The 13,109-nt window shown below is 41.3% G+C and overlaps 2 protein-coding genes and 1 long non-coding RNA gene across 6 annotated transcripts; 1 reads left to right on the top strand and 2 right to left on the bottom strand.

Moving 5' to 3' along the window:
• On the top strand, nt 1–2,011 carry LOC143378660 (erlin-1). 2 transcript variants are annotated; one of them, XM_076830545.1, is made up of 5 exons: nt 1–241; nt 480–597; nt 667–856; nt 954–1,212; nt 1,282–2,011. In XM_076830545.1, the coding sequence occupies exons 2-5, from the start codon at nt 490–492 to the stop codon at nt 1,700–1,702; spliced, it is 978 nt and encodes a 325-aa protein (XP_076686660.1). In that variant the 5' UTR covers nt 1–241; nt 480–489; the 3' UTR covers nt 1,703–2,011. The 2 variants fall into 2 exon arrangements, with proteins under 2 accessions (XP_076686660.1, XP_076686659.1); XM_076830544.1 differs by having other exon boundaries at nt 2–237; nt 478–597.
• On the bottom strand, nt 1,984–2,526 carry LOC143378661 (uncharacterized). The gene is made up of 2 exons (XR_013088331.1): nt 2,289–2,526; nt 1,984–2,194 (listed from the first exon to the last, which is right to left on the bottom strand). It is a non-coding gene; the product is annotated as an uncharacterized LOC143378661 (long non-coding RNA).
• A 3,192-nt stretch (nt 2,527–5,718) lies between these two features.
• Nucleotides 5,719–11,716, bottom strand: LOC143365986 (uncharacterized). 3 transcript variants are annotated; one of them, XM_076806654.1, is made up of 7 exons: nt 10,953–11,716; nt 8,913–10,884; nt 8,707–8,826; nt 8,550–8,614; nt 8,320–8,412; nt 6,974–7,188; nt 5,719–6,429 (listed from the first exon to the last, which is right to left on the bottom strand). In XM_076806654.1, exons 4-7 carry the CDS (start codon nt 8,570–8,572, stop codon nt 6,188–6,190), a joined length of 573 nt encoding a protein of 190 aa, XP_076662769.1. In that variant the 5' UTR covers nt 8,573–8,614; nt 8,707–8,826; nt 8,913–10,884; nt 10,953–11,716; the 3' UTR covers nt 5,719–6,187. The 3 variants fall into 3 exon arrangements, 2 of the variants coding, with proteins under 2 accessions (XP_076662769.1, XP_076662768.1); XM_076806653.1 differs by having other exon boundaries at nt 8,913–11,716; XR_013084634.1 differs by lacking the exon at nt 8,320–8,412 and having other exon boundaries at nt 5,719–7,188; nt 8,449–8,614; nt 8,913–11,716.
• Nucleotides 11,717–13,109: the final 1,393 nt, after the last annotated feature.

Raw genomic sequence — 13,109 nt, 5'->3', positions numbered from 1 at the left:
CCACGGATTTCGCTGGAAGTGTCGAGCCTCTGTGTTCACCTTACAGTAAAAACCTCTATGTCACTTCACTTGTCACTTATCGCACCATGTCGCACCATTGCGTGCAATTGCGCACTATGGCGGCCGGTTAAAACATAAATAGTGCGCTTTAGAAGTATGAAGTTACAGAAATTTTATTCTTCGAGGATCTAAATTCGCGAATTTATCGCTGCCCGACATACTATTTTATAGTACACAGTTAGTATTTCAATTACTTCGCGGAATCTTGTAATATAACCTCTATGGTATAGGTACGAAGAAAATAAGTAAATAACTTGTTGACCTACTATCAATTATATATTATGCAACGTATTATTAACACGTGCAGCATGATACCGAGGGAAAGTAGCGGTTTCGAACGAACGAAAATATATATTTAGAAGTAGCAAATGACATCGCTTTCAGTAACGTATTTTAAAACTATTTCATTCATTTCAGAGTACATCTAACATGTTCGATCAAAGCATCATTGGCATATGCTTCTCCATCTGTTTGGTAGTGGTTTTTAACTTTTCTCTGCATCGTATAGAAGAAGGTCATGTTGGTGTTTACTTTAGGGTAAGTAATAATCTATCCCTAAAAAACGATACAATCTAAAGATGTATCCTGGATTGTTATACGATACAGGGAGGTGCGTTATTGCCACAAGTAAGTAATCCAGGGTTTCACATGATGATACCGTTGTTAACAACCTATCGCTCGGTTCAAGTCACGATGCAAACAGACGAAGTAAAGAATGTACCATGTGGAACCAGCGGTGGCGTGATGATCTATTTCGATCGAATAGAAGTTGTAAATATACTGGATGCAAATAGTGGTAATATTCTCACGCATATACATACTTACGATTAAGGAAACTGAACTTCGAAGTGTCGCAATATTACGTACTAATCGACTTTTTCTTTAATGTACAGTTTATAATATGGTGCGTAACTTCACCGCAGACTACGATCAAACATTAATATTTAATAAGATCCATCACGAATTGAACCAATTTTGTTCAGTACACACGTTGCACGAAGTGTATATAGACTTATTCGATCAAATAGATGAGAACTTGAAAACTCAACTGCAGAAGGACTTAAATGACTTAGCACCTGGCTTAAGCATCCATGCCGTCAGAGTTACGAAACCAAAAATCCCAGAGACTATTAGAAAGAATTACGAGCTAATGTGAGTAGAAATTTAAATGAATTAATGATGATGCTGGCAACGATAACACATGTATGTGTACTCTCACAGGGAGGCGGAGAAAACAAAACTATTAATATCTACGCAGCATCAAAAAGTAGTAGAGAAAGATGCCGAGACTGACAGGAAGAAGGCAGTGATTGAAGCAGAGAAGGAGGCCCTAGTGGCGAAAATTCAGTATAATCAGAAAATCATGGAGAAAGAATCATTGCAACGAATAGCATCTATCGAAGACGAAATGCATCTGGCTAGGGAAAGGAGCCGTTCCGATGCTGGGTATTATCAAATGAAAATGCAGGCGGAGGCTAACAATCTCCTTCTTACTAAAGAATTCTTAGAACTGAAGAAGTATGAATCGCTGGCCCAAAATGCGAAAATTTATTATGGTCAAGATATACCAAAAATGTTCACACATGGGGGTTGCTCAAACGATCCTAATATGGGTATCAATGTAGGTATTGAGAAGCAGTAACCGTAGAAACGAACGTTTGTCTCTTTCCCGCTTCGTGATACATTATGAAGTATTTACCACTTTAGTTATATTTAATGTGTATTCACTTTCGAAATGTAATAATTGTAAAAAGTTGTTGAAATGAGAATTGCATTTAAACACTTGTTAACTTTCTATTTCAACGAATAAAACTTAACTAGGATTCATGCGATTTATATGTCTGGACCCCAAAGCCAGAGCGTATTAAGTCCGCTTTTTTTTTAAAAATCACATTCGCGTGTTTCCCGTATCAAATTTCTCACTCTTTCGGAAACATGTAAACTGTTTTTTTTTTTTAAAGAAAGCGGGCTTAATACGCTCAGGCTCTGGGGTGTAGATATGTATAATTTTTCTCTGGTCGAGTCGCACTAACTTTAATAGACCTTTCTAATGAAAATGTTACCAATGATTGTATTAACAGCACATTGCAATTCTATACTCGATAATATACTCGGGCGGTATTCACAGTCGCTACTTATTCTTAAGATCGTTTAAGCATTCGGCATCCTCTACTGGTCTAGTAGTTTTAAGAAGCGACTCTGAAATACCGCCCTCGAAGTTAATATACACCGCGTTTAAAATATTTTGTAATCTTTTTTAAAACAAATATAACCGATTAACATTGTACAACGTAGCAAAAAGTGCGAGTTCAAATAAAGTTTAAATTTATCAATAGCTTTCTCTACTTCAATGAAATCCCATTGCTATCTCGAAATTATTATAGTCGACCGCAATTAATATATTAGGTTAATTCTGACTACTTTTCCGAATTCTCATCGAGTAGATAAATTGTTTACGCCGTGCACAATAATTAATCGCGCTCGCTACGAATTCAAACAGACCAATAAGTAAGTTTAACGTGTTTCTTCACGAGTTTGAATAGAATGCGCGCGCATTCTAGATCTACCCACATGTAAGTACACGTTTTGATTAAAATAATGATAATTAAATTATAGTGGCTTACATACATATGTCTTCCATCGTCCAGTGCATTTATTTCTATGGAATTATTGTTTTCCAACGAAAAAAGATAAGTTTATAGTAATATTTATATTTTTCCGTGCACAATTATAATTGTAAGTATGGTTTCAATCGTGTTTATTTCTACTTATGTACATGTAGAACTAGCATCGTACGTCAGTCAGCTGCAGCGGTTTTCGATAACGCGAATTGCATCATTCACAAAACAAAATGCTTTGCAAATTAATAATTTTCAAGTTTTTATTCTTCTGAGAAGTTAGAAAGAATAATTTAGTGAAATTAGAGAATAATAATAATAATAATTAAAAATAAAGTAAGACCGTCGGCACTGAGATTTGAACTCCCGACTTCCTGATTGCGATTCACATGCTCGAGTTTCGGCAATGCGAATTGTTGGAGGAAACCGGAGGAGAGAGCCGTACAGGCAACGTACACGACAAGAGTAGGGATATGCTTGTGCGCAGTGCGATAGGAGTAGGTAATTGGTAAATGAAATGGTAAGCATTTGTCCCACGTCCCACGATTCTGGCATCAGTGACAGGATCACATATAACTAAAGTTAGTGGCACGCCACCTATCACTATCTTCGTCACACACACTTTCTCTCTCTCTCTCTCTCTCTCTCTCTCTCTCTCTCTCTTCCCCTCTTTGCCGGCCCTGGAACGACCTCCACCAACATCATGTGTTCCTATAAACTCTGTTGAATTTCTGTTCCTATTGGATACATAACTTCAATACGCATGACAGGGAGGTGGATGCACCAGTAAATGAACACGTACCAGTGATTAAACATTTTTTATTAAACGAGTAAAATCAGTTATTAGAATAGGCAACTAGTTAATTAGAGAGTTATTTTAATTTCTTGCTTCATATCCAAACAATTTTTGTAGCACGTGGAATTAATCGCGTTGCAAACATAGTTTTATAATACCTAAATAGTGTTCATTCAATACACTTAACCCTGCGATATTCAGGGATATTTGAATGCAATGCATACGGGATTACATTCTAAGATGCAACTGCAGAAGGGCATAGATTATTATCAGAATGTGCATAAATCATTGAAAAGCGGGAGTATTTAATAAAGACAGGGTGTGGTTTGTCGTAACTCGTAACCGTGAGCAAGAACTGTTAATAGCTAAGTAAATAGAAACTAAATGATTGTAAATATGGAATGGGAAAGTAGCCAAGGATCTATACTTCAAGATACAACTGCAAAAGTCCATAAATCATTCTTAGTGTATGAGATGTTCGTTAATTTATGATACTGCGTAATATTTTGAAAATGGTGTGGTCGCTTTGAAAGTAAGCCACCTCCTATATCATTCTGTGCTTCCATTAACTCTTCAGAATTTCCTGGTCCAAAATGTATCTTTGGCTTTAGTTCGTGCCTTACGCCGCTAGGTGGATACTAAGCTTCGCGGTCGGTAAACGAGACAACTGTTTAAAACACTATTTCGATAAATTCATTTTATTGAATTATTAATTTAACTGCATCAAAACATTTACAACATCTATTGTCGAAGGTACTCGTGGACCCATATTTTCAGTCCCAGCTGCAAAATTATTTCCACGAAATGCATAATTCAGAATACTCATCGTAGAAAAATTGTTAATAAGTTGTTGCCGATAGCTGTGACAGTACTCTGTTATCAGATGGAGCTCCAAATGTACATAAATTATTTCACAGTTAATTAAATGCTTCTGCGAAAGAAGAGACAGACCCACACCGACGAGCCTGGCAGTATTAATTTGCCTGTCATGAGTAACTTGAGAAGTTTCTCAGATCCTAACAATGAAGTAATAACACAATTCGAACTGTGCCAAGGGCAGGTTACATGATTGTAAAGTGCTCGATTGGTGGTCAGAAAGCTAACGTTGCAGTTACGGATGCTGCTTCTTAATTGTGCACCTGCGGATTCATTTTGAAGAACAATGTTCTTTCGACACAACGCTGTCTCCCGGTTGCAGGAGACTGAGCACGGCGGTTTCTATTTTTCTAATAACCCCGCGATGATTTTATAGGGTAATCGAGATGGTACATTAAACCTTCCTTCATCCACACGTATATTTCGCAGCATTCAACAGCGCCTTCCATTAATCAGCGCCTCTAATAATCCAAGCTTCCTCCCCCAACATCCAAACACTTCTACCAAAGGAAATGATACTCGCAATTACGTTTCCAACGCGATAGACGAATAGAGGAGCAGAGGTTCCTCTGTACACGGCAATTACATTCCACTTTGACATAAAAATTTTAAATGCCACGCGTATAAGGAGAGATCTGCATTATTATAAGTAACTGACTTATTATACCACTAGTCCTTGGCACGAAGAAAAACTAGAATGGAACAGTTCCAGCGTTCAATTATCGCGCGTCTCTGACATTGAAGCGCGGAAAAACATCTCGTGGGAAAGCCTCGCCGCCATTCATCCCGTCGCACGGAAAATCGCTCGGCCGCGTTTGCATACATTTTATTCACAATCAAGATCGAAGTGTACGCTCCAGAGATATCGCATTACGGCTAATTACCCCGCCCGTTAGTCTCTCTGTAATTATATTCCTGGGGAACGGTGGGCGCTATCGAGATCTCGCGTTCAACGATTTCAAATTTCGCGAAGTCTCGGTGAAACTGGCGTAGCCACACCAGCCCGCGCGACGGAGCCGTTCAAATTTCACCGGCACGTGCACCATTGTCCAGGAAACGCGCAGAAAGTTACAGAGAAAAAAGGGCAGGAGAAGTCGAGCCGGAAGAGGATGGGCACGATTTTAACTGGGCGGCTGGCGCAATAGAAACAATTCTGACCGGCGTTGCTGCAACGTGCGTCATAGCCGTTGACAAATCGACAGCCCGCCGTCGACGCGAGAACCATGAATTGTTCAAACGCAGCAACGTGAAATTATGTCCTGCCAGCGACCATGCTAATTGCACACCTTCCAACTGTATTATCCTAATTACTAGTGATTGCGAGCGGCGGCGGAGCCACTTTTACTGACGTTGGCTAATGGCCATCAATGAAGCTGACACAACAGATTAATGAATTAAGCGCTGGAAAGAATTTGCCGATCCTTCCCTTCCCCTGAACAGCCTTCGATTCATATTCTCTGAGAAGAGGGTCCGCGACGTAATGCCGATTGTTAATAAACAAATACCGCAGCCACTTATAGGGAAAATACAGGCACCCCTTCTCTCAGCAGTTGCGAATTGAAAACAGTTTGCCGTATTGCTATCTAAATGACTATTCATCGATCGAATCTTTCCTCTTAACAGAATCATACTATTTCCATTATTCATATTTATAATGCGAGTCAAGAGTCGAATAACAGGTATTAGGGGACACCGAGGGGCCCCTTGCAAAATCGTTTTCGCGGTGATTTCACGCGGCGCCTTTGCTGTCGTCGGGCGACGGGGGAGAGGCGGGAACGGAGAAAAAAAAAACAAGTATCGTCGTGACTATTCAAGGATTATTCCACACGATCTGCTTTCACCTTTTCACGATCGTCGACGGACCGAAGCGGAGCAGGGCGACGACGAGGAGCCGGGAGCGAGCGCGCGTATGACGCGGACGCGTAAAATTCCGTGACGCGAGATAAAAGGTTTTCGAAGGCTCGGCTGGGTTGCTCGTCCGGTTAGGATTTAGGTAGATAACGCGCAGCGGTTGTCCCAGTTTCCAAGTCAACAGGGGCCGATAAAGATCGTCGTGTTCGGTAACGCGATCCTCATTCCCTTTAACGTTATACAGTGACTCGCATTAATGTTCGGACACTTCTTAAAATCGCATAACTTTTTTAGAGTTGGTCCAAGCAACTTGAGTTTTTTTTAGAAGCTAGAAGGATTAGTTTGTTAACTGACGCGTTTCGTCGTTTTGAAAAAAAATGTATTTGGTTGGAATAGCGAAAAGAATAGTAAAGGTCGATTTTTAAACTTTCTTTGTGAGCTTGTAATGAAAATTAAAAAAAGCCGTCTGTAGATTGCAGTAAGTTGTATACGTGACTAAAATTTCATCAAAATCGGTTAACGCTGCTTCGAGCTACAAACGTTTAAAGACCGCAGGCTAAACTTTACAAGCTCACAAAAAAAGTTTAAAAATCGACCTTTACTATTCTTTTCGCTATTCCAACCAAATACATTTTTTTCTCAAAACGTCGAAACGCGTCAGTTAGCACACTGATCCTTCTAGCTTCTCAAAAAAACTCAAGTTCTTTGGACCAATTCTAAAAAAGTTATGCGATTTTAAAAAGGGTCCGAATATTAATGCGAGCCACTGTACCTAAGATCCACTGGATCTCCGCGGCGATTAAATCAATTGCACCGCGATCGCGTTGACTTTCAAACGCCTCGCGCCGGCGAGTCTCCTCTCCCTGGATCGATCGCATTGCTGGGTATCCTCGGCTCCACTTGTACGATTCTTCCGAGCTGTTCACAGCGAATCTCATTCTACATTCCTCGAATCTTCTCCGCTTCTGTTTTAAATGCTCTTCTTCCCTGAAATTGAAATTCTCCATTGAAGTGAAAATAACGTTACAGGTAATTCGGGGAATATGGGTGACGAGGGTGCTAAAATATTCTTCTGTTTTCCGGGAATATAATTACGAAGGCACCCCCTTGCTTTCGGTTGTTAAAAATATCGACGCGAAAACAAGTCCGTCGGAGCGTGAGAGAAATAATATTTAACTGGGCGAGCTTGGCGACGTTGACACGTGAAATTTGCATTAACTCGAGAACCTGGGCGGTATAAATATGTATTGCCTGGTGTCTCCTTTCACTGAACCGACGGCTGTGTTTCAGATGTGTAGGGTAGACCGGGGGCGATAGTAACAGGGAGGCGCACGTTAAATATCTCAAAACATTTGATAGATATTAAGGGGTCATGCTCAGTCAGGAGGCCGAAAAATGGGTGGTTTTTAGAAATTTTTTACTCAAAAGCTATAACACATTTCTCAATAAATCTTTTTTCCTTTCAAGGATTGCATCTAGTACCGTGCATCGTAATTTTGTTATTTAAAAATATTTATCAATAACTAAGTTATTGTCCATCACTCGAAGGTTCTCTAAAAATAACAAGGCTTCTGCGGTGAATGCATAATTGCTTATAAATCTTACTTTTCTTCACTTATTACTATAATTAAAATCAATAAATATTTTGATTTTGTGAAGTTAAATTTGTGCTACTACCGACTCCGTGCAGTGTTACAACCGACCCGGGGTCAGGGACGGTTGTAACACTTTCTCCGCTTCTCATTTTTTATTAATAACCTGGATATTACTTGGCATACAGCGAAACTGTTGTGGCTCAATAATGTCAGATAAATAAGTAACACTTTCGTATAAGAACATTTTTTCCTAACTGTTATAGTTCTTGCGTAATCGTATTCCAAAGTCAAAGTGTTAGTACCGCCCCCGGTCTACCCTGCGCTGCACAGACAGGCAAACGCAACGTTTTAACGTAATGAGAAATGGTCCTTGGCGTGTGTGGGGAATAGGTATGCCGGGCGACAATTATTCAAGTAGATCGTAACGCGAGGCGATTATATCCGGTTACCTAGTCGACGCTGTAAAAATATTACATCATCCCCGTATCCGGCACGAATTCGCGCCTGTTTTGCTTGTACGTACTCGCAGCAATTGTAACGTGGTTCGGGGCAGCGACACGTTTCGCAATGGTCTTCTTGTAGGCATTGAACAATGTGGAGCGTGGTAAGAGGTTGACTAGAAAAAGCAGAGCGATGGTGGTTTAGTTATTACCTCGTTTCTAAATTGATTCTGAAATCTGCTCCGCTTGGACCATGATTAAAGTAGGGGAAAAGCAAAGCGACGGGTCCTGTCGAGGAAAACAAAGTCGGAACCTGTAATTGGATTTCCTTCCCATTGTCAGCGTTTTCTTGAATACCCTGAGCTTCGCGCAGCTTCGCTGTGTGGAATAGCGTTGAGAAATTATTCAGAGATGTACTGGATGGTAGTAAGTCCAGTGAAATTGAAGAGCGAAGTATAAAATACTCTCACAGAGAAGGACAGCGTGCACTCTTCCTTGTCGACTAATCTTCTACGCTTACTCGCTGTGCTTTATGATCCTCTGCTCTCACCATATCTCTAATTTCCATTAGGTGAACGTAGCTGCGATATCTAATTTGAAGAAAGACGAAAGCATTAGCTACTCGGGCGCCACTAAAAGGGAGAAAATGGGATTACAGGTGCCTGTTCCTCCTCACCTTTTCAATCTTCTGGAATCCCCATCTTAACGTATAAAGCAGAAAGTGTTTGTGTGTGTTGTCTGTCGCCTAAAAACTTTCGAGCAGTAAACTCCGCGGTCTCGAAATGTGTCGCAGCACATTATGCCTAGCTGATCCAGATGAATGTGACTATTTTCACAAGAAAGTAAATAAATAAAGAATTTTTTTTATAAAATCAGAATCTAAATTTCGTAGTAAAGCTAGTATTTTATATCCCCACATTTTCGCTATCCTCTATCGCCACTTCAGTTCTTTAGAACCGTGCAGTATACAGTGTATAATTTAAAGAAACTTCTACCATGGGATGTTACTAAGGAGGAGAAAGTAGAATTAGTCAAATTTACCATTGCATCCTACTTCTGTCCCTCCAATCTTCTAGAATCGTTCTTCATGCTTTATGTGCCTCTATAATGACGCACCCAGCTTTGTATGGAGAATATATACGCTAATAAACTTTCAAAACCTGTCACGAATCCTTTCTTTGACCCAGCAATTAATTCTACAATGGCGTGATCACAGCCCGCTAATAAATCCTATTTAACAATACAGCCTGGTCTAATCCTTTGACCATTAACGATCCTCCCCTCTCCACTAACTTCTCTGAAATATCTGGAAAGCTCTGTATAGGGTGACCGCACCTAATATCGCGCACTCGTTAAAGCTCGCGAAGTAAGCACTAAAATTGATCGGTTATGCACTGAATTAGTACGTAAACATATGTAGGAATACATACTGTAATTGCGAGGTCATGCGATTTACAATTACAGAAAGGGCATGGGCGTCCGGAGGGAGGGGGGAGGGGTGGCCAAAAGGGGTAGTTGCCCCCTGGCTTTAATACTAAAAAAGGGAATATTTTTAAATTTCTGTTTTAAATTTTTAATTAAATTGGCACTATAAAATGGGTTTAAAAAAACAAGGGGGGTATATTTTTCTTTACCATCATCCCAAAGTTGCCCCCCCCCCCTTCGAAAAAGTCTCTGGACGCCCCTGAGAAGGGAAAGTATTTTAGTGAATCTTAATAGTGAAAAAAATTATGGGACTGCCACAATATTACATCACATTCGGAGAAGGTAAGTCTAATAATTCTGTGAATGCAAGAATATCTACTAGAAATGCCTAACAGTAAGTAATGATGTACTTAAGGAATGAAAACGATTAAAATATTTTTCGCAATGAAAATAGCGTTTTCTTAGCAGTGTGCGTGTTCTCAATATCGCCTACCGGAGAACAATGGTTTCGATGTAATGTTTGTTACAGGTGGGGGTGACGAAATTTGCGGAGTAACCGAAGTAAACTTTTTTTGTCCAATATGTGCATCCGAATGTAAAGAATAAAATATTTTAAACATCCGATTTCTCTATATTTTGGTAAAAAAAAAACATTTTCTTAGAACATTTTCTTAAACCCAATAAAAGATTGATAAACAAAAACATTTATACAGTAAGAAAGGGTAACAGCGCGTGCGAAAATGACTTTAAAACTGATATACATGAATTAATCAATATTTCTTGAGTGGGCGATATTAGGTACAGTTCTTTCCGGACTCGATTTTTGCATGTCTTAAGTTTTTATATTTCCTGATGAAAAGTTTGTAGGTTTCAAGGATTCTAACTTATGTTACATGAAAGATGAATAATTTATTTTTACTCCGAAACGAATTGCGTGCGAAAATATGAATTGTTATTCAATTGACAGCGATTTAACTTTTGCTAGGCGATATTAGGTACTGTCACCCTGCCTATTATGTTGCTAAAACCTGTAGCACGCGACAACCGGTTACAATTCACGTCGAACCTGACATTCCCAGGCCCACAACAATGTTTCACGCTGCGTGGAGTCGCATGGGTGACTCAGAGCATCGGTGACTCTTTCATCCGTGCGTTTCCCTTTTTCAGAGGAGACAAGAACGATTATGTCCCGTCTCGTGCTCCCGAAATGGCACGAGTAGAAACTAAAAGCAAACATATAGCTGTAGTTCTCGCGAGCAAAACTGTAGGCGCCGTAAACTCTTCCTCCTACCTCGGCTCCTTCAGCTACGCTCACTTCCTACAACACAGCTCCCGTCCTTACTGAAAGTAGCGAAAAGGGGAGCGCAAACACGACGCATAATTATTTCTACATTATCATCGCGCGTAGCTTCGTTTCGAGCCAGCGTGCGATGACACATGCGAGGGGATCTGCTCCAGATCACTTCAGTCAGTTCAGTCTGCTGTACTCTTCCACTCAGCCTCTCCAACGTTCCTTCACAGTTTCTCCTCCTCTTCCACGCGGGCAAGGTCTGACCGCGCGTCGTCATCGGCGGCGTTTTCGTCGATCGTCGGCGAGAAACTCGACACCGGGGGAGAGCCGCCGGAAGAGAAAGCGAGCGCTTCGATGCAAGCGGGAGGGACAGCTTTGTAGGAAGCTCCGACGGTGGCGGAGGTAAAGCGTTCTCGCACGGTGAAATCTGAAGCGGGGAACGGAACGGAAACGGTCGGCGAATTGAACTTGGCCAGCGAAAGGGGCGATGTTCGTGGAAATTGTTGGCAGGCGGGAAGATGAAGAGGTAGAAGTCGCGCTGGACGGCAGCTGAAGTGGTTTCTTTCCGCAGGAATCGCCGGCACTGCGGATGAGGGGAAGATAATTAGCGATGGTTAAGGTGCCTTCTGAAGTCGGGATATCTGTAGGAATCAGTAGGTAATCATTTGAACTCCAATGACATGCACTCAGGAGGATTGAAATGGGCAACTCTAGTGGAGGAAAAAGTTCCAAAGGCTTCTCGAGTAAGGAAGTTCAAACTTTAAGGAGGGCAAAGGGTCAGGTCAGCTTCCAGCTGGAGTCCAAGTAGGGGTAGAGATTCAAGAGAAGGTTGAAGTTGGTAAAGCCGAGTTCCCCAGTTTTCAAGCTCCGCGCAGTTGGATGCTCAAGTGGGAGCTGAAGTTTAGGAGAGTCAGAATCTCAAGCCTTGCCTGCCAGGCGAGCGGAGGCCAAGGGCAAAGCGGAAGAAGCTGCTCTGGCTGTAGTGAAGGCGAAGGTGGAGACGGAGTCGCGTGCCCAGAGATTCTAACACTCTTTGGAATGTTAATGACCAGCTCCCATATACCAAGCGAGAGTAAAGTACAGCAACATCCATTTCCCACGCAGCTCATCCATCGCACCCCTAGAAGCAAGGAAATTCATTGCAAAAGTGGCGTTTCTCTTATTAGATCCAAGCAATTAAATAAGTAACGAGCCACTTATCGTTAGTGGCAATCCTGCTGGAACTTGAATGGTTCCAAGCATTAACGGATCTAACCAGATGGGCGATGCTTTCGAATCCAGTTGAAGCAGACGCCTCTAGGTGGTACTTATCCTATAATAATAAAGAAAACAGTTACTCTAACTACTAGAAAATAAGAGAAGCGATTACATGCGAGCCGAAATCGCAAGGATGACATTAAACTGTTGCAGCAGATGAACGCTCGTTTACCTTTTCTTCCTCGTACCTTTCTCTTCGCCCTACCAAAGCGCCCGCTCGCCCCCCTTGGGTATTTCCACCTCCAACTTAAACGTCTTAACGCTCTGCAAACACATCAGACGCGCAACAATTCGTGGAAGCACGTTATAGAAATATAAACGTTCGCCATCATGCCTGTTAAAAAGCTTTTTTTTCCAAGAAAGCTTGATTACCTACGCACGATCCTTCTCGCGAGAGGACGTCAGGCTCTAATATTCTAATACCATAACGCTTGAAATACCACGAACTTGCTCCGAGCGGATGATTCAGAGTCTCTTCAGTCTTCACTCGGAGCAACAGTGCCAGTGGGCAACTTTCCCTTTCTTCTTCACTTTCTTATCGCATGATTTTACGATCACACTCGTCAGTTACTATTCAAAGCCTACAAATATACGAGCGATCGTTCCTAATCTATCCACAAATGCTACTGTCTCGAAGCAACTGCTACACCGAGTACCCCAGAGCAATTTCCCTCAAATTCGATCAGAAGAGCGTGAAACTAGCTTATTACGCAAGCGTTATTAACTATAAGCTAGCTCCTCTTAACTTCTTCCTACTTGCTGTCTTCAATAACCCGGAAGAGGCTCTCTATCCCCTTATTATAATCTAACGATCGTTTTCTTGCGCGACACACTCGAGAACAGGGGCCATGCAAAACGGAATCCTGTTAATTGGCGACTACTACGAGATACTTTAACGAA

Source organism: Andrena cerasifolii, chromosome 2 (genome assembly GCF_050908995.1).
Source record: "Andrena cerasifolii isolate SP2316 chromosome 2, iyAndCera1_principal, whole genome shotgun sequence".
In the NCBI taxonomy this organism is placed as follows: domain Eukaryota; kingdom Metazoa; phylum Arthropoda; class Insecta; order Hymenoptera; family Andrenidae; genus Andrena; species Andrena cerasifolii.
This window is presented reverse-complemented; position numbering and strand designations above follow the sequence as displayed.

Bases quoted from the DNA above. Each gene is read 5' to 3' on its own strand.
- LOC143378660 (XM_076830545.1), top strand. From the start codon at position 490: ATGTTCGATCAAAGCATCATTGGCATATGCTTCTCCATCTGTTTGGTA. The intron at 857-953 runs GTAATATTCTCA...TTTAATGTACAG, and splicing joins TATACTGGATGCAAATAGTG to TTTATAATATGGTGCGTAAC. The intron at 1,213-1,281 runs GTGAGTAGAAAT...GTACTCTCACAG, and splicing joins AGAAAGAATTACGAGCTAAT to GGAGGCGGAGAAAACAAAAC.
- LOC143365986 (XM_076806653.1), bottom strand. From the start codon at position 8,572: ATGGGAAGGAAATCCAATTACAG. The intron at 8,413-8,549 runs GTTCCGACTTTG...TGCTTTTTCTAG, and splicing joins GGAAGGAAATCCAATTACAG to TCAACCTCTTACCACGCTCC. The intron at 6,430-6,973 runs GTACAGTGGCTC...ATAACGTTAAAG, and splicing joins GGAGATCCAGTGGATCTTAG to GGAATGAGGATCGCGTTACC.